Source organism: Ictalurus furcatus, chromosome 2 (assembly GCF_023375685.1).
Source record: "Ictalurus furcatus strain D&B chromosome 2, Billie_1.0, whole genome shotgun sequence".
NCBI lineage: Eukaryota > Metazoa > Chordata > Actinopteri > Siluriformes > Ictaluridae > Ictalurus > Ictalurus furcatus.
Window position 1 is genome coordinate 38,459,094 of NC_071256.1, and position 18,778 is coordinate 38,477,871.

Below are 18,778 nucleotides of genomic sequence, written 5' to 3' on the forward strand. Positions count from 1 at the left end.
ATACAACACCGGTTTATCCAAAAAAATCTTTGTTAAATATAGGTATAGAACAATTATTGGCACCCTAATGAATTCATGTGAGAAAAATATATTTGAAGTATATTCGCATTGATATTTTACATTTTTTTAGTTCACCTGGGTGACTAGGAACAGGAAATTGTTCAACTATGACTTCCTGTTTCACAGGGGTATAAATATGAGGTAACACATAGGCCAAATTCTCTTAGTCATTCATAACAATGTTTAAGAGCGAGGAATATAGCTGTGATGTGCGGCAAAAGGTTGTTGAGCTTCACACACTGGGAAGTGTCTATAAGAAAATAGCACAAGCATTGAAAATGCCCATTTCCACCATCAGGGCAATAATTAAGAAGTTCCAGTCAACTGGAAATGTTATGAATCGACCTGGAATTGGACATGTGTCTGTATCGTCTCAACACACTGTGAAGAGGACGGTTCGAGTGGATAAAATATCTCCAAGGATCACAGCTGGAGAACTGTAGAAGTTAGTTGTGTCTTGGGGTCAGAAAGTCTCCAAGACTACAATCCGAAGTCACCTACATCACCACAAGTTGTTTGGAAGGGTTTGAAGAAAAAAGCCTCTACTCTCATCCAAAAACAAACTCGAGCGTCTTCAGTTTGCCGACACTACTGGAACTTCAAATGGGATCGGGTTCTATCTTAAGATGAAACCGTGTCGGTTTTCCACCAGAGGACCTGGACATTTTGTTAGGATACATGGCATTATGGACTCTATCAAATATCAAATGAAAACCTGACTGCCTCTGCCAGAAAGCTTCAAATGGGCCGTGGTTGGATCTTCCAGCAGGACAATGATCCAAAACATACATCAAAATCAACACAAAAATGGTTTACTGACCACAAAATCAAGGTCCTGCCATGACCATCCCAGTCCCCTGACCTGAACCCCATAGAAAACCTGTGGGGTGAACTGAAGAGGAGAGTCCACCAGCGTGGATCTCGAAATGCGAAGGATCTGGAGAGATTCTGTATGGAGGAACGGTCTTAGATCCCTCGCCATGTATTCGCCAACCTCATCAGGCATTATAGGAGAAGACTCAGAGCTGTTATCTTGCCAAAGGGAGGTAGCACAAAGTATTAACTAAAAGGGTGCCAATAATTGTTGCACACCTATATTTACCAAAGATTTTTTTTATAAACCTGTGTTGTGTTAACAATTGTTTGATATAGATGAGAGCAGAGTATTTTTGTGAATTTTTTGAACAAAGGATTAAAAGGTTAAACAATAAAGACAAATTTTAAATAGCTTTCTTCAATTTCAAAAGCTTTCTTTGCTCATATTTACCAAAGGTGCCAATATTAGTGGAGGGCGCTGTATTAGAAAGAGCACATTAACACATTATAGAGATTGAATCGATGCATTTCATTTGAGGCATTGTGAATACTAATAATATAATGATTATATATATATATATATATATATATATATATATATATATATATATATATGCTAACATTGTGAGAATCCATACTGATCACACAATGTCAGAATGTTGGAGGAATAAATTTAAACCATGAATAAGCAAAGAGACATTAAAAGTGTATTTCTGTGAGTATAAAGCATTAAAAAGGCCTCAAATAGTGCAACTCGAGCAACCACCAAAATGGCGATTTCAGTCGTCCATTGTTCATCAGGACCTCTAGCTGTTCAGACACGTCGCCTGTTTATAATGCAAAATTAAGTAAATTTTATATATATATATATATATAAATCTCCTGTGGAAGAATTAATGTGGTTGGGGTGTTTTTAAGAGCGATTCGTTTTTCTGTTTCATTTGCGTTACAAACACATGCAGTAAGTTGAACGCTTTAAATATGCAGATTTTTTAAGTTAACGTGATTTCTTTTTCGTGGTGTGTTCAAACGTTGAGATAATAATAATAATAATAATAATAATAATAATAATATTTTTTATAATAATAATAATAAGTACAATACGTTTTATTTCACATAAGACGGGGTAAACGCACTAAGTGAGTGTTTTATTATAATCAGGCACCATCAGCGGATACCTTGAGGTCCTTGAGCACACGGAACATAAAAGCCGCCATGTTGTAAAGTTTCATCTTTTCGTTTCTGGCGTCGTTAGTAGGTGGAGCTGTTTGCTGTCTGATTTTACAGTACGGTAAGTCTTTATTTTTAACAAGGTGTTAAAAAAGTGTACATTATTTCGACCTCCAAAATGTAAATGTGGTTTGTAACTTTATGGGCAGTTTTGTGCATGAATTTGATGGTTGTTCCGACCTTCTGCGACCACGTGTCTCTCAATTCGAAGCTGTTTTATAATTTTATTTGTACGTTTATTGTGTGTATTTGTAGTTGTGCTTGCTTTGATTGTAAACTGTCCTGATTTTCTTTAAGATTACTTAGTAATTCAATAAGTCAATCTTGCCATGGAAAATCTGCTTATTGAAGTTATTGGCTCTCTTTATCTCTCTAATTTTAACATTCAGTAGTAATAGTTCATTTAAATCAATTTATAGATTAGAATTGAGGCTAAAACATTTTCTTAATTTTTCACTTGTTGTACAATCTCTTATTTTTTTTAAAAAATAGAAAGATTTTAACTAATTTCTATTATCCTTTCATGCATAAATTAAAAAATTCCACCTTTTTTAAAAATTATTTAAGGTTTATTTTTTAGGGTTAATGAATCCTATGTAGTTTCCCAATCAGTAAAGAAATAGGGTTTTCATAGTTAATAAATAAAACTGTAAACTGGCTGCAAATTATTCAGATGGATTTCATATTGGTGTGATTTAATTGTAATATAATTTTAATTGCCCAAACTGTGTCTCTGATGATGATTTGCACTGGGCTCAGACAATCTCTGGCGAGAAAAGTGCTGCTCTGCTTATTGACATGGTGGAGTCTGAAGAGACTTTATTATTTATTGTTTTACAGCTCATAATCCAGTCAGGATGTTAATCTCTCTCTCTTTCCCTCTAAAGTGTCTTCTGACAAGTCTTGCTCTGATGATTTAATCCTGGGCTCTGGATGATCCTGGAGACAGAAGTGCAGCTCCGCCCCTCACCTGGTTGTGTTTGGGGAGACACTGGTGGAACAAGATTGAATTTTTGGCTAGTTTATAAAATCAGTGTGATGAATAACTGTTTATTTAACTGAAGTGTGCTGTAACTGTTGAAATAAATTTCAGTATTTGAGTTCAACTGGTTTACGGTCTGCATCATTACGCTTTTAAAGGTGAAAACATTTCAATGTTTTAGTTGCTTTAGACAGTGTATTAGAAACATTGATTAAATGGTCAAATGCCCCTTACCACTTACTGTAAGTGGTCAATAGGGGGCAGTATGTATCATTCCCTCCACAATTACCACTTACTAATATTTACCCGTTATCCTGGCTACCAGGACGAACTGATCTGATTTTATGATCAATTCACATTTTACTTGGAGATGTAGCCGATTTTATTTTCAGTATGAAAAAATTGATTTTATTTTCAGTATGAAAATAAAATGCACCCTAGAAAGCAAAGTATTTGAGTCTATAACATTTTCCTGTTTTTAGAGGATTGTGTAGTTACAAACTAACTTAAAAATGCCAAGTTTAAATGCTTAAAAGGAAGTTTATCAAATATAAATACATTTAAAATCCTTAAGGATCACTTCATATGACTACATTATGCTGGACTAAATTCCCTTTTGCAGTGTGCCCCAAACATTTTCTGTATGTTATGCTGTAGTTTATGGTTTAGTTGAGTTATTGTCCATGAGGTGTTTTTAAATAAAGGATTATTTGAGTGGCTCATTGCTGCAGTCCTGACTTTCAAAATGGCTGCCAGCTGAGAACTCCCCCCCCCCCCCCCCCCCCCGTTTAAAGTCTCCACGAAATCGAAACGGATGTTTTACGGATGAATGTTGGTATTATGGTTCTAAGCTAGTGAGCTTAACAAACATTTAGATGTATGAATTAAATTAGTCTCTACCCTTCTTTCTAGGGATCAACAATTTTAATGACCTTTTGCACTTCAGCTTTTCATCAGATTTTCTGTCCAATCAAGTGCTGTCGAAAATCTAGTGTCCCACCCCACCATTATAAAAGTCCATGGTACTAACCATAGATCTACGTTGGCTGGTGGATCGTAGGTCGACATCACCATATTGGCCCAACAGTAATAAGTCTCCTCTTATATTATAGTTTATATTCTAAATTAAAATTGCCCTTAATCGAGATTTTCATCTCTACTGCAGTTTTTGTCTAAACCGACTTTTATGAGCAGCTCCTGGATTTGGATGAGAGACTGATATATTGTGAATCTTACAGTAGGTGTATCAATAGGCCATAATCATTTAATAGCTCTTCATCAAATCGTGGCTCATTATCACATAACTGTTTTACTGGATCCATACATTATCTTATAATTATCATTATGTTTGTATCGGTCTGTTTTGGAGTAAATCTGTATTTTTCTATTGCTAATAAAATATAGAAAACAGACTGATGCCCGTGTCTCACTTTTTGGTTTGTATTTGCTGATTTTGTTCCATTTTCGTACAACGATGGTCAATTATTACTTTAACATGCACTATTGGGATATTTTTTCTTCAGTATTTAAAAATTAACGAGTTTTGTTAACAGAACCTGACCTGGAGCAGAAGAAAAGCTAAAGATGGGGTTGTTTCCAAATCTGTTTCCACAATGAAGAAAACTTTATGCACATTTCATGGACATTACATTATATTACTTTAGAGAAATTTCAGCATTTATTAACCAAGAAAAATAAACCAAGTCTACGCTTAACAAGTGTGAGTTTTCACAATTCCTGATGACAAGGAATCATTTTCCAAGTCTAAATATCAAGATTGTATGTAACTGGAGACAGAACTTTTTTGAACTCCACATAAATCATAAACCATTGAAATCGTTTGAAATGTAAGTTATTGTGCTTTTTATGCAGAAAAACCACAGCTCCCCCGTTTACGTGTATTTGTTTATAGGCAGTCTTTCCCGGATCAATATGGCGGACATGTGGACCTATCACAGCAACGGGCCCAAGCAACCAATGTGGCATCTTTGTATGTCTATGGTACTAACTGTCAAGTATGGCTTAGACTGGAATGTGAGGTAAGCTAAAATCTATTAGCTCTTTAAAAAGTCGGAGGAGCTACTCCATGTTCCACCTTGACCACCTGTTTCAGTGGAAATTACTAAGGCAACACTTTGAATAACACTGCACGTTTTAAGGCACTTCCTGTCAAAGCCAAACAAAACAGAACTGATTACCATTACAGAAACACTCAATGTTACATCTTTAGATTAAAAAAGATTCATTTTTGTACTTTATTAAACTATAACTGTGCTCTAAAAGACTACTTGTTAACTACAGTTAGCAAAACTTACTAACTCCCCTTCTGTCCTGGACGCCATTTTGCTAAGTTAATGGCTAGTCTTATATCTTCATGTATGGGTCTGTTTCAGAACCGCTTGCTTTTCAAGTCCTAGTAACTGAGTTTCATAAAAGGTTCATTAAATTGGTGTATAATTGAAATAACTACACCAATAAAGGTAGGATATAACCCCTCCCCCCAACAAACCATCAAACACCAGACCACTCAAAGGTATTCCTGCGTCTTTATTATAACTCTAATAACTTTTTATTCATATCTTAAAACATTTGTAATTCATATGTGTATATGAATGTGTATATGTATATCACATATACATATATATTTATATATTCTGTAAATAATCTTTCATCTCTTCGTAGTTAATATTCTTCCATATCTTTTTTTTTAAAGGAAACAAAAACAAACAAAAAAGAAAACAAACCACAATGCTTTCTGCACACCCCGCTCACCTATGGCATCGGTTGGGTCACATGACCATTCTTTGGCCATGTTTGCAATGCATCATGGGCTCGGTATGGAGCTGCTTCAAGTTGCCACAGCGAATGCATAGCGTTGTGTATGTAACATGTTCCCAATCACATTCCTCTAGGATGCGAAATAAATAACGACTAAGGGTTAACCCTGGTGCAAAAAATAAATAAATAAATAAACAGTTCGGGGATAAATCGATTTTCCCGTTATCTAAAACGAAGCCGAGTAGACGAGTCGTGCTTGGTCTCCAAATTTCAGTTCTTCAGTTTTGCGCTGGAGGATAACTAGCTTAATGTAGCTGACAAGTTATCGAACATTACCAAAAGTACACCATCACGTAGCAGGCGACTCGAAGGCAGCCATTTTGATTCTGTTTATATGTAAGCTTTGTGATCGTTCACCTGAGGCTAATCTGGCTTCTGTTACTTGTTAGCTAAATAAACCAAATGTTCCAGTGCATGAATGAAAGACTTAACATGATCAACGTTCACATTTGATGTAAGTACAAATTGTGTGTAAGTTTGAATCACTGTTTCATTGTTTGATATATTGAAATATTTCCTCCTTGAATGCTAGCATGTCCCTCTGTGCTTCCTTTAAAAAAAAAAAAAAAAAGCCTAGAAGAAATCCAGCTTTTTCCATCTACCTTTTCTCAAAGCAAGAACTGAGGATGGGATCTCCTTCATCTCCTGGATGTTAATTGATAAAACATTGCCTTCTACTCGGTCACTCTGTCATGCTAAGCAATGCTAAATGCGTGATGCTATAACAGTATTTAATACAGAAACGTGTTTCTGACGTACAGGATGTGTAGAAAGCACTGGGCGTAAATAACAAACGTCTTTTTATTTTTTCTCTTCGTCTTTATACGTTATTTGGAAGACAGAGATTCTTTAGAACTCTTTAAACCATACTGAGGACGATCGTGCGCTTCATCGTCCTTGCTGTCATCACACGTGTAAAAAGTGAACAGAGCTTTCTGTCTGTTTAACGTTAACGTTAACATCTCTCTCTATCTCTGTATCTGTATCTCTCATTCTGTCTGAGGGAAAATAAAAGTGTTAGTAAATTTTGATGAAAGTGAGTAACTCTGGAAAGAGATGGTCTGGATGGGAAAGCCCTTTTTTTCACTGATATGTGACAGATATGACTGTTTCCCCAGACCTCATGCACACAGATGTCTTACATTTAAGAAATATGGTCAGGGACAGTGGTTTCACTCACAACATTTGCATATATGGTTCGATCACATGGTAAACGACATGTCCTGACAAGGGCGGAGCTTAAGTATACTTTGATCAGGTAATAGCAAACTTGAGCATGTGATATCATACTAACTATTACTGTAGACTCAACTGGCCACAAGTCCCTTGTCCTGGTTTTCAACAGGAGAAATGAAAGTTTGTGTGCCACAATAGCTATGTTTCCATCCACATATTTTTATGCGAATTTTGGGATATCGCATAAAGAAAACGCTGGATGGGAACACCACATGCGAATTAAATCTCCAAAATACGCATGAAACACTTGCGTGCGTAATCGAGGCAGATTTTGCTCGATATGAAGACACGCGCATAAACCAAGATGGAAACCCTTGACGTTACTGAATTAATTTCTCGATCGCAAAAAGCCACATGATTTTGCCTCAACAAATCATGTGATTGGATAATTGGCTCAAAAAAGTAAAAATGGCGGCGTGCGAGGTGTGCCAGTTTTCCGGGAATTGGCGATTTTGTTCATGGAAACGGTGCTTTATTTATAAATGTTTTATATACGATATTCCAATTTTTTTTTTGTTTTTTGCATAAGTTAACTTCGCAACTTGGAAGCATAGTTAATGAGCTTTCCGTAACAAGTAATCGCTCGATTTTGAACATTATTAACTTCCCTTGTTTAAAACACTTAGCAGTGAGAGCACTGCCACTGAGATGTGGGGAAAGGCCTGTGATTGACAGGTTCTCATGTCAGTCAAATTGCTCTTCCTGCCAAAGTAGGACATTTTGGCCATGTTTGTTGTATTTCGTGAGACTACAACGCAAACTAGCTAAAGTCTGGTACGTTTCTTCGGTAAACATGGCCGAGAACTACCTACTTTCACGAGAAAAGACGATTTGACCGTCCAAAAACAAGCAAGGTTATTTCAGCACTTAGTGCTTTACACAAAACTCTCGAATAATCCGTAATCTTTTTTTTTTTAATCCAGTGATAGATTATATCTTGCTACAAAAAGCTGTAAAGTTTCCACATTGGAAACCAGAGCATGGAAGTGTGGAGAGCCAATCAGCCAATCCAAGGGTGTGACTAATTTTAGGTATGTTTGGTAAACTATTTATTGTGTAAATAAACCAGTAGTTAAGTTTGCCAGCTTGCTAACAGGAGCTAAATCCGTGCCATTTCTAAGCAATAGACTGAGTTATAGAAATCATATAGAAATGAAATTAAATAAAAACTAGCGGTGATACCACATGATCCAAGTTCACGGTTTAGGTTATCAAGTTTCACTTAAGCCCCGCCCCTTGCAAAATCAGACACGCCTCTTATTTGGACACATCAAGTAAAGGGGAGCAGAATGGCATAGCTTTAGCTGATAACAGCAAGGACCATGAGAGCAATGAACTGCGCTAAATAACAATAAATCTCTCTTCTTTTATATAACAACATTAGTATTCCAGACCCTTTTAAAGTTTAAAAATGTCTTTGTTATAAGAACAATCATCATATTAAAACAGGTATAAGCACGAATGCCACAAATTCAGGGCATCTGGATGCACATCCCACTTTGCCTCCTAATAAAGAGAGCTATTGTAAAAGGAGTTGTGATTAGGAAAGAGATTTTGGCGTCTCTCTCCTCCCTTATGGACAGTGAACCTCTGGATCGCTGTTCAGTCGATTGGTGTAGCAGTCACTTCAACTTGTCGAGAGTGTCGTAAAAACGGTTTTCTTTTTGTTGACGTCATTCACCTCTGGTCCATATGTAGATAATTAGGTGTCCCATTTTTGTATTGTGAATAAATGGTGTGTGTTCATAGTTATGGAGGTGAGCCTGATGTTGCATTGGGTATGTGTATATCTGTATTCTGTTGGTCTGGGCACTTGTCTTTTTGTTTTTTCTTTTGTTTTTTTTGTTTTTTGCTACGGGTTTGCAATACAGTGACCAGTCTGTTAATGTATAATATATATATATATATATTTATATATATATTTATGCCATGAGAAGGTTCTAGCAAAATACAACATCAGCAAGCTTCGGCGAATTCCTCCAAAGGTAAAAACGACCTTCGAACACTATTTAGTTCATTCACACACACACACACACACGTATAGAAGAGGGATTCTTGGGTCTACACACACTCTCTGAGTTAGGTATTAGGCAGTAAACTGGCCACTGCTCTGAGCACCTAGGTTTCCACCAGTCAGGTTCTTTTCTGTTACACTATGACTGTACCACTGTGTTGTTTTTTTTGATTAAGGAGTCCCAACCAAGAACCAATCAGAAAAGGGGAGAGTAAGGCTTAGAGTCACGTGTGACACCGACCAAAAACAGAGAAAGACCTCAATGGACGACTCAGTATCTCTCTTATGTCGTAAATAAAAATATAAATAAATCAACAAACCAAGAACTGCGATAATACGTTTGATTGTTTCTGTCATAGTATTTGGCTCAGATTGTGTTTATGTCGATATTTTTCGGGCTTCCTGTTTCTGATTGCTCAGTGCAAGTAAGTAAGTAAGCATGTGAGAATGCGCCTTTATCTGAGAGTGATCTGTGAGGTGTGTTTGTGTGGGTTGTTGCCGGATAAGCTTGGTATCCCCATTTTCCATCCCTGCATCTCTTACTCTTCTTTCCTCTCAACATTCCCTGGTAACGGTGATGTCCTTGTTGCTTCTGTCTGTAAAGAGGTTTGTCAGCCGCAGATAGCCACAGTTGCTCAGACTTTTGTCACTTTGTTTGTCCTTAGTGTCTTTCTATCTTTTGGTCTGTCCTCTCAGCTCCGGGCACCTTCATCCCTGGCTCTTCCATCTCGTGGGGAGAGGGCAGAAATGGGGAAGGGGCTAGAGGACAACCTGAGGGAAAGTGGAAAGCCTTTATACAGAAGCAGTATGTCTGTGTTTCTCTGTCTTGCCCTTGCTTTTTCCTTTCTCTGACCTGTTCCTTACCCCATGCCATGTTTCAGTTCATGCAGTGGCCAAATCCAGTTGATATCTCTGCCCATGCACTAACCCCATTCCTACTCCTCTCTCCTTACCCCTTCTCTCTCCCTCTCACCTGTCCATCACCCTCCTGAGCGCTCGCTCTATATTCATGCGATGGCCCACACGAGTTACACCAAGGTCCAGGAAGTCCTCCTTGGTGAGCGAAGGCAGATGCGTGCCATCAATCTCGTTGTCCAGGAAGCGCTCCCTATGCTCAGCCAGGTTCAGGTAGGCCAGCCAATCAGCTACGTCATACTTGGTCCAGTAGGGCAGCGGCTTGGAGGCAAAGGGCTTGGAAGGGGATGGAGGAGGCAAGTGAGGGTAACTTAGGCAAGTGGGTGGAGCTATAGAGTGGAGTGGTGGGGAGGATGAACCAGAGAGGAAGTGGGTGGGTGAAAGGGAGCGAGAGACCACCAGGGATGAATTAGGTGGTGGCGGTGCTCCAGAAGGAGCAAACAAAGGAGGGGATGGAGAGAAGTAAGCGTCACCTAGGGGATTAGCGGGGGATGGAGGAGTGATGGAACCGCGTAGGTCATATAAGCTGCTGTAAAGTGGTGTAGTGGGAAGGATAGGGAGGGAAGAAGGCCTTGGGGGACCCAGTTTGGGACGCTCTGAGGGTGAGATGAGTGGACTGGGTGCTCGTCGGCGCTGAGACTCCGCCTTACGTGACTCCCTGCTTGGGATGAACTGGAACTCGAGGGCTTTGGACCGGTAAACCGGACGGTGCTTAGGGGAGGTGGGGTAGGGTGCATAGGCTGAAGGTGAGACGGGTGAATGGGAGCGGGCAGTGGTGCCAGGGGCAGTGGAGGGGGGTTGAGAAGGGGCACCGGGGGGCTGCGGGGAAGATGATCGAGCCCAGTTTGGGTAGAGAGGAGGATGGGGGGAAGCTGTAGGAGACGGAGATAGTGCAGGCTGAGCCAGAGGAGATGGAGAGGGCGAGCGTACCGATGGAGGGCTCAGTGCACCTGTTGAATCTTCAGAGAACCTGGGGGGGGGGAATGGACAGATTAACAAAGAGGTAGTGAGAGAAGAAGAAACAAGGACGTGAAAAAGAGAGAGAAACAAAACAAACAGGGAAAAATGTAGAAAGATGGGTAATGACTAAGAGAACAAGAATAATCAAGATTAAGAAGGAGGAATACAGAAATATATATATATATATATATATATATATATATATATATATATATATATATATATATATGAAGGCACCAATGATAAAACGATCAGAGTCACATTGTGCTTGAATTCAGAATTTATAAGTTCAGAACCTTCTTATGTCATAATAGTTGAGAACAGAGAAAATCTTGATGATATGTTCACTAGACCCGTTCATAGTCTTTATGAAGACACTGAAAGTTATCAGCCATTATTGTTTACATTGTGTTAATCGAAGCAGGAAAAAATGCTTGCACGGACTCTGATCTTTCTTTCCTGGCTATTCATAGTAATACAGTGATGAACTTATACTAATTTATTCAACTGAGCATCATCAACATCACTTAAATTCTGAAAACACACAGAATATACATTATACATCAATCTCAACTTGAATATTATTACTTATTAATATTAATGAATATTATTATTACTATTAATTAATTAGTAATTATTAATATTATTATTATATTAATATTAGAGCCATTACTAATGAGATATGTTGAAGAAATTTGTTAACAATGAAATTCACAATGAAATTCACTCAGCTGGGCGTCCGCCATTACTCAAAGCCTATTGGCTGATTTCGGTCATGTGACTGGACTTTGATCATTTTTCCATAGCATGGCTTTATTTTAAATGGAAAATTCTGTGACCCTGATCTTTCTATCATCCAAGTACATTTATGAGATCATTCTTCAATGCTCAATCAACAGCCGTAGATGCACAACTCCAAAAATACAGTTTTGTGACTCTGATCGTTTTTTCATTGTGGTCTTCATATATATATTTATATATATTTTTATTAACCCACCCCTTCCCCCCAGATATTTCCATCTAGATGTGTTATCTTAGAAAATGGCACCTTTTGTTTGAACACACCCATTTTTAAGTGACAAAAATATTGGAATATGTGACTGACAGGTGTTTCTTATTGCCCAGGTGTACTCTGGTAGATTGTTAGATTGGCTGTTTAAACAATTAATAGCTCAGAATGTCTACTCTTGGCTTGAGCGCTGGGTTTCACCTGTGAAGATTGCAAAACAACAGCAGTTGATGACAGAAACATTTTGAGAGCTGCAAAGAAAAATCCAAAAACAACAGTCAGTGACATCACCAACAACCTTCACAGGGCAGGGGTGAAGGTATCACAATCCACCATTTGAAGAAGACTTCGAGAGCAGAAATATAGAGGCCACACCACAAGATGCAAACCACTCATGAGCAGTTGGAATCTGAAGGTCAGATTGGAACTCGCAAAGAAATACAGAGATGAGCCACAACATTTCTGGAACCAAGAATAACCTTAACCAAAGTGATTGAAAGCCCAAAGTGCGGAGAACGAAAGGATCTGCTCATAAGAAAAACATACGAGCTCATCTGTCAACCACAGTGGTGGTAGTGTCATTGAAGGGCTTGCATGGCCTCTTCTGGAATGGGCTCGCTAATCATTATTAATGATGTAACTTATGATGGTAGCAGCAGAATGAATTCAAAAGTCTACAGAAACATCTTGTCTGCCAATTTACCGAGAAACGCTTCCAATCTAATTGGGAGGATCTTCATCATGCAGCAAGACAATGACCAAGAACTTACCAATCGGGGGAAAAAGTGAAAGGTTTTAGACTGGCCAAGTCAATCACCAGACCTTAACCCAGTTCAGCACCTCCTGAAGAGGAGACTGCAGGGAGAACCCCCCCGAAACAAACAACTACTGAAAGAAGCTGCACTACTAGTCTGGAAAAGCATCACAAAAGAAGAATGCAACAGTTTGGTGATGTCAGTGGGTTGCGGAATTGATGCAGTGTTTGCAAACAGGGGATATGCAACCAAATATTAAGTGTGATTAAGTTTAAGACTATCTGTTCCAGTACTTTTGCTCAACTAAAAATTGGATGGTCTGCCACTAAAGGTGCCATGTTTTAAGTTGTTTAACACATCTAGATTTAAATATCAGGAAACAAAAACTGAAATTCTATTTGAAGAAAAAGCTAAAGATCTATCATCTTTTGATCTTAAACCCAAATGTCTTCAGTGTATAGTAACAACAAAAGAATTGGCCTTGACGTTCCAATACTTTTGGATGGACTGTGTATATATAGACAGAGAGAGCAGTGGTGCAGTTACCTGTGTCTGAGGAAGGACAGACAGATGGACATGGACAGTAGGATTAAAGCAGAGATCACAAAAAAGAGGGAACAGTTTAAACACACAAATTCAGACAGAGTTTACATAGACAATGTAGACCAATTCAGCAATGACGGTCCAGCACAGTCACATGCACTCATAGACGCGACCAATCAGGAAGCAAGATGGTGCAAATACACAAGGACCAACTGTTCATGCAAAACAAAAATTACTTTAAAAACTTTTCATTACATAGTTTTTTGTTGGACGAATGTGGGTATGTGGATATGTGTCCTTGCAAGACCAAAAAAATGCCTTGATTAATTGATTATATTTATGATACATGGAAAATTTGCGGCATGATTCCATGATTACCGTAAAGGTAAATATACATCAGATTTTGTACATGCACAACGTAATTGTGACCCACTAATTAGAGTGGGTTTGGGAGGTTTAGAGATTGATATTCCAATAAGAGCATTTTGAACCGATCATATAAAATGTCCATTCACCCATTTAAATTTAGGGTTTAAACTAAACCCCGGACGTTGTGAACGTCCACTTAGCTCCGCATTTGGTCCAGTTTATAACGTTCGCTGGCGGACATTCCGAGGTCGTCAGAGGATATCAAATCATAACACTACTGAATGTGTTAATTTCAGCGAAAGTCCCCTAATGTCCCAAATGACCGCTGGATATCCTGTGAACGTCCCCCTTGAACGTCCATAGGATGTCAAGGGGATCCTACACATGGATGTTCGGGGGATGTTTATAGAGGCCATTTAGGGGACATCCTGGGGACCTTTTTTGGTCAGCTGCGAAAACGTTAAAACCTTTCCAAACATTTTCTTCAAACCAGGATTTTTTTTGTCTGCCTTAGGCATTAGATTTGTGGTTAGTCACAGACAACATGCAATATTTGTGCTTCCCAACAAAACTACATATATATACATATACATATACATATATATATATATATATATATATATATATATATATATATATATATATATATATATATACATATACACACTGTACGTGTGTGTGTGTGTGTGTGTGTGTATACATTTCATTTAATGCTGCATTACAATATATGCAAGCAGGAGGAATTTATCGTGCATAACATACTGTACTGTGTCCCTTCATAATATAGAAATCTTATAGAAATCTTTTTTATATTATTTACTTTTTCAATATCAACTACTTTTATTATTCATTACTTTAAAAATTCACTACTAAGAAATAAATAAGGTCAAAGGCCTTTGCAATACTTTCTTCACTTCAGTGAGATCTTATTAAGCTGCTGCCAAATGAAAGAAACCAGAAGCACAGCTTTGGTTCAGTGGTTCATTCTCTGGGCTGCTGATCAGAAGGTCATGAGTCCTCAAACTACCTCAAAGAACTACTACTAGGCCCTTGAGCTAGAGCCATTGACCCTCTCTGATCAGGACTGACCCCAGCTTTGTAATAATCTACGATATGCAAAGAAGATAATTTCACTATACTCTACTTGCATATGTTAAGATAAAGGAAATCTTCAGATTTGCATTTCCTGACCTTAAATAATATAAACTAATTAAATAATGAGTTTGTATGGCTGCTACCTTGGCCAGGTCTCTCTTGTAAAAGAGATTTTTGGTCTCAATGGGACTTCCTGGTAAAATAAAGGTAAATAAATAACACATACCAGTGGCAGAGTCAAACATGGACACATGCAGTCACATATCTACCAGTCTCATCACAAATACATGCAGTTATTCTGACACTGCTGTCCCACACCTGTGCCTGCTGAGTGATCGCTGTGCTCCCCAGTTCTCCATTCCTTTGCTCCTTTGTTGCAATTTGGTGTTCAGTTCACTGATGATGCTTGCTTTCATGCCGGACATGGGTGGGTGCAGTTTACGCCCTTCCAGGTAAGTTCCATCAGACTGAGCCCCGCTATCAGTCACTATCTGCGTAGCGCCAGTTGACCCATCACCCCAAAGGGACTTCATCTCAGGGGTTCGGGGCCGATCAAAGTACATGACAGCGGAGCGAGACAATCCTGGTCCTTCCCTAATGCTGTAACCATCCCGAGTGCCCACATCCTCTTCCTCTCCCTCCTCTGGCTCCTCCTCCTCAGGCTCTTCCTCCCCACGGCGTCTGTGGTAGGCTGGTGGAGCCGTGCTGGTCTGCCGTCTGAGCTCTGATGCACGACTGCCCTCTCTGTACCGTTGCATTTTGGGGTATGTGGAAGCAGTGCTTGCTGCTTTAGTGTTGTGCATTTCGAAAGTCTGTCCATCCAGGTAGCTCATGTAGGACTCTAAGAAATCTGCTCCACTTGTCCTGTCACTTTCTGCTGCTCTCTCCATCCTTTCTCTGACTCCCCCACTGCTAAGTGCCAGGATGCTGTCCAGATGGTGGTCACTGCTGCTGCGGCTGTCCAGCTCCTCAATACCAGAGTCCACTACGGTCTCCTGGGACTCACCACTCTTGGCCATGGCTGAGCTGGGTGGTGGGTGGTGCTCAGCACTGGGTCGCCTACTCCCACTCCCTGTGGCCACTGTGGAAACAGTTGCCATGCGCTGGGTGTGCAGGCTGACAGCAGGCGCAGTGCTAGCAGCAACAGAAGTTGTAGTTATGGTGGTGGTTGCTGTGGCACAGGTTGCGGTCATGGAGAGGCTGGAAGTCCCCCTCAAAGCAGCGGATGTAGCAGGGGTAGAAGAAGCAACGGGAGGTCCTCCATAGGCAGAGGGAGCTGGGATTGTGATAAGCGGTGGTGTGGGAGAAGTGGCACGTCTGGTTGCAGGGGTGCTGTTATAGTGGTGGTGGGTCTGAGACAAGCTGAAAGGTCTGTGGTAGGAAGAGGGAGGAGGTGGTGGTGACACAGAGGGAGGTGGAGGGGGTCCAGAAGGTTGTAAGGTGGAAGGTGATGAAGGTGGGGGAGGGTTGGGAGAAGCAATAGAGGGAGAGGGGGCAGACTGGGTCAAATTAGCAACTTCACTGTCATAGGAGGTGAGACTGGAGGTGGTGGAGTCACCAGCCTGTGGAGAGGGCAGGGGTGTGTGAGCAGGGAAGCCAGTCATGAAGGCATCTTTTGGGGGAGGTGGAGGTGGGGGCGGAGGTGGAGGTGCTGGATGGTGTTGTTGCTGCCGGGTTGCAAGGTTGTTAGCGATTATAGCAGAATAACTTGCACGATCAAAGCTGTTAGCAAATTCTAGTGGAGGTGGCAAAGGTTCAGCAAACACAAACTCATCATCTGCATCCACTGATGGAGCTGGAGGAGGGAGAACCATCAGTCCCATGCTGCTGCCTCCCTCTCCCCCAGTCCCTGGTCCTGCTGAAGTGCGTGTGGTCATGGCAGTAGGTGGAGGAGATGGAGGGGTGAGTGAGAGGATGTACGTTCCTGCCTCACTCTCCATCCTCAAGAAGGATGGTCTCCGGGGTTGCTGAGTGGTGGGCTGTGAGGATGGCTGTTGCTGCTGGCTCTGACCTCTTTCTATCTCTCTCTCCCTCTCTCGTTCCCGGGAACGTTCCCTCTGCCGCTCTCTCTCTCTTTCCTTCTGTGTGGGTTGGTAGTGCTGAGACTGGTAGTGGTGTGTGTGGACGGTTTTGTCCTCAGAGAACCGGACCCTCAGCCCTTCCCTGGATGGTGCAGCTCCTGCAGACTCTCTCTCAGCACGTTCCCCAGTCTCCTCTGTCCAACCGCCCCCTGCTCCTCTAAGGATCCTGGGTGATGGAGGCCGAGTGGAGGTGGTGGTGGCAGCTAGTGAAGAGGACGTGACGAGGTATGAGGAAGAGTTGGAGGACTGAGCAGCAGAAGAGATCATGGAGGAAGAGGGAGTGGATGAGTGAGAGAGCAGTGATGATGGTGGGGCAGCGGATGAAGGAAAAGGCCCCACGCTGGAGAGTTGGCGGGTGAAGTGGTGTTCACCAGCCCTTTCTCTGCGCATCCGTCCATCATCCTTTAGGGCACGCTCCCGTGCAGCTAGAGCCAAGCCCAGTGGAGAGGATGGGTCTAGAACTTTCCCTGTCAGTGGGTGGATGAAGGTGGTGGTAGGCTGTTGCTGTTGTGGCTGTTGACGACTGGCTCCCAGGTAGAAGTCAGCAGGTACAGACTTAGGCTGATAGTCCCCCAGAGGCGCAGATGTGGAATACTCAGGAAGACCAAAGGCAGGCGGCATGCTGCGAGCATGTTGAATGAATGTGTCGCCTGAGAACATGCCCTCATCAATAGATTTGGAGGGTCTCAGGCGAGGTGTAGGCTGTGAGCTCAGTTGCTGCTGCAGCTGCTGCTGGGAGGCCTGACTCCTTCCTATTCCTGCTACCCCAGTACTCCCTGCCAACTCCTCCTCAGCAGAGAGAAAAAAGGAGGCACTCTTCCGTCGAGCTTCATGGAAACGCTCACGATCCCTGCGGGCTGCTCCCACAATGGCAGCACCAAACTGGCTAGTAAAATCCAGGTTCTCCTGAGGTCTGAGTGGTGGCAGTGAGGGTGGTGGCGGTGGAGGTACTGATGGTGGCTCAGGTGGGGGCATGGTGGGGGCAGGTGGGGGTGCAATGGGTGGGCCTGTGGAGCTTTCACTTTCTCCTGGAAGGGGCACATCAGCCTCAACACTGCTTCCTTGGCTACTGCGTCCACTGCTGCTGGTGGAGGGGGCTTTGACAATTATGGTTGGGATAGGAATGGAGCTCTTTTCCAATGAACCTTTACTTCCTAGTGTGCTCTGGCCAGAACGTAGGTCTTCTACCTTTGACTGCTTTACCAGTGGCCCCTTGCCTCTTCGGACACCCGCTTTCTGTACTCCGCCCACAGCTGCTGTCCCTGCTGTTGTGCGCTCCGCTCTTGTCTGCTGGCTCTGAGCAGTCTGTTGTTGCTGAGGGATCACTGTGGCCACACTAGTGGGTGGAACTGCATTGCTGTAGCCTCTTCTCAAACCAGCTGACCTTGCTCCTGCTGCTCCTCCAGCTCCTGTGGAATCACCTGTGTAACCCACAACCTTCCTGGAAGCAGTCCTGCTGGGGACAGAGGGGATCGCTTGGGCATGAGAATAAGAAGTTGCATGGTCAGAAACTGCAGAGCTTGTGGGTGGTCCAGGGGACCTGTCCCTTGGTCCATGAGTGTAGTGAGATGACTGGGAATAAAGCTGATAGTGGGTGGAGGTGGAGGTAGACTGTGACACCGATACTGAAGGCTGCTGGGATGCCTTGCCTCTCCAGCCCATCGGAGGTGCCGAGGAGAAAGGGGGATCAGGGGGCGCTGTGGTCGGTGGAGGGGGAATGTCATCTGGGCCAGGGACTGAAAGGCTTCGTGCAAACTTCATGGCTGGAGGATGGAGGAACTGCTTCTCCTCCTCAGGAACCCCTGAAGTATGAGATATAGATGTGAGAAAAAAAGAGGGTGAAAAGAATGACAGATGATGTAGGGTTAACATGTG

The 18,778-nt window shown here is 41.6% G+C and overlaps 1 protein-coding gene, 1 long non-coding RNA gene and 1 other non-coding gene across 3 annotated transcripts in view; 2 read left to right on the forward strand and 1 right to left on the reverse strand.

Annotated features, from left to right (window-relative positions):
- Nucleotides 1–2,008: 2,008 nt before the first annotated feature.
- Nucleotides 2,009–3,212, forward strand: LOC128617339 (uncharacterized). Its single transcript, XR_008387554.1, has 2 exons — nt 2,009–2,167; nt 2,994–3,212. It is a non-coding gene; the product is annotated as an uncharacterized LOC128617339 (long non-coding RNA).
- LOC128604604 (small nucleolar RNA SNORD88) lies at nt 2,835–2,925 on the forward strand. Its single transcript, XR_008385216.1, has one exon. It is a non-coding gene; the product is annotated as a small nucleolar RNA SNORD88 (small nucleolar RNA).
- A 4,946-nt stretch (nt 3,213–8,158) lies between the features above and the next one.
- The window catches only part of shank1 (SH3 and multiple ankyrin repeat domains 1), a 72,099-nt gene continuing 61,479 nt past the window's right edge, over nt 8,159–18,778 (reverse strand). Inside the window, exons 23-25 of the mRNA XM_053618602.1 lie at nt 15,141–18,705; nt 10,150–11,061; nt 8,159–9,947 (exon numbers count right to left, since the gene is read on the reverse strand). Coding sequence (XP_053474577.1) covers nt 9,869–9,947; nt 10,150–11,061; nt 15,141–18,705 — 4,556 coding nt within the window. The 3' untranslated portion in view covers nt 8,159–9,868. The remainder of the gene's footprint in view (nt 9,948–10,149; nt 11,062–15,140; nt 18,706–18,778) is intronic.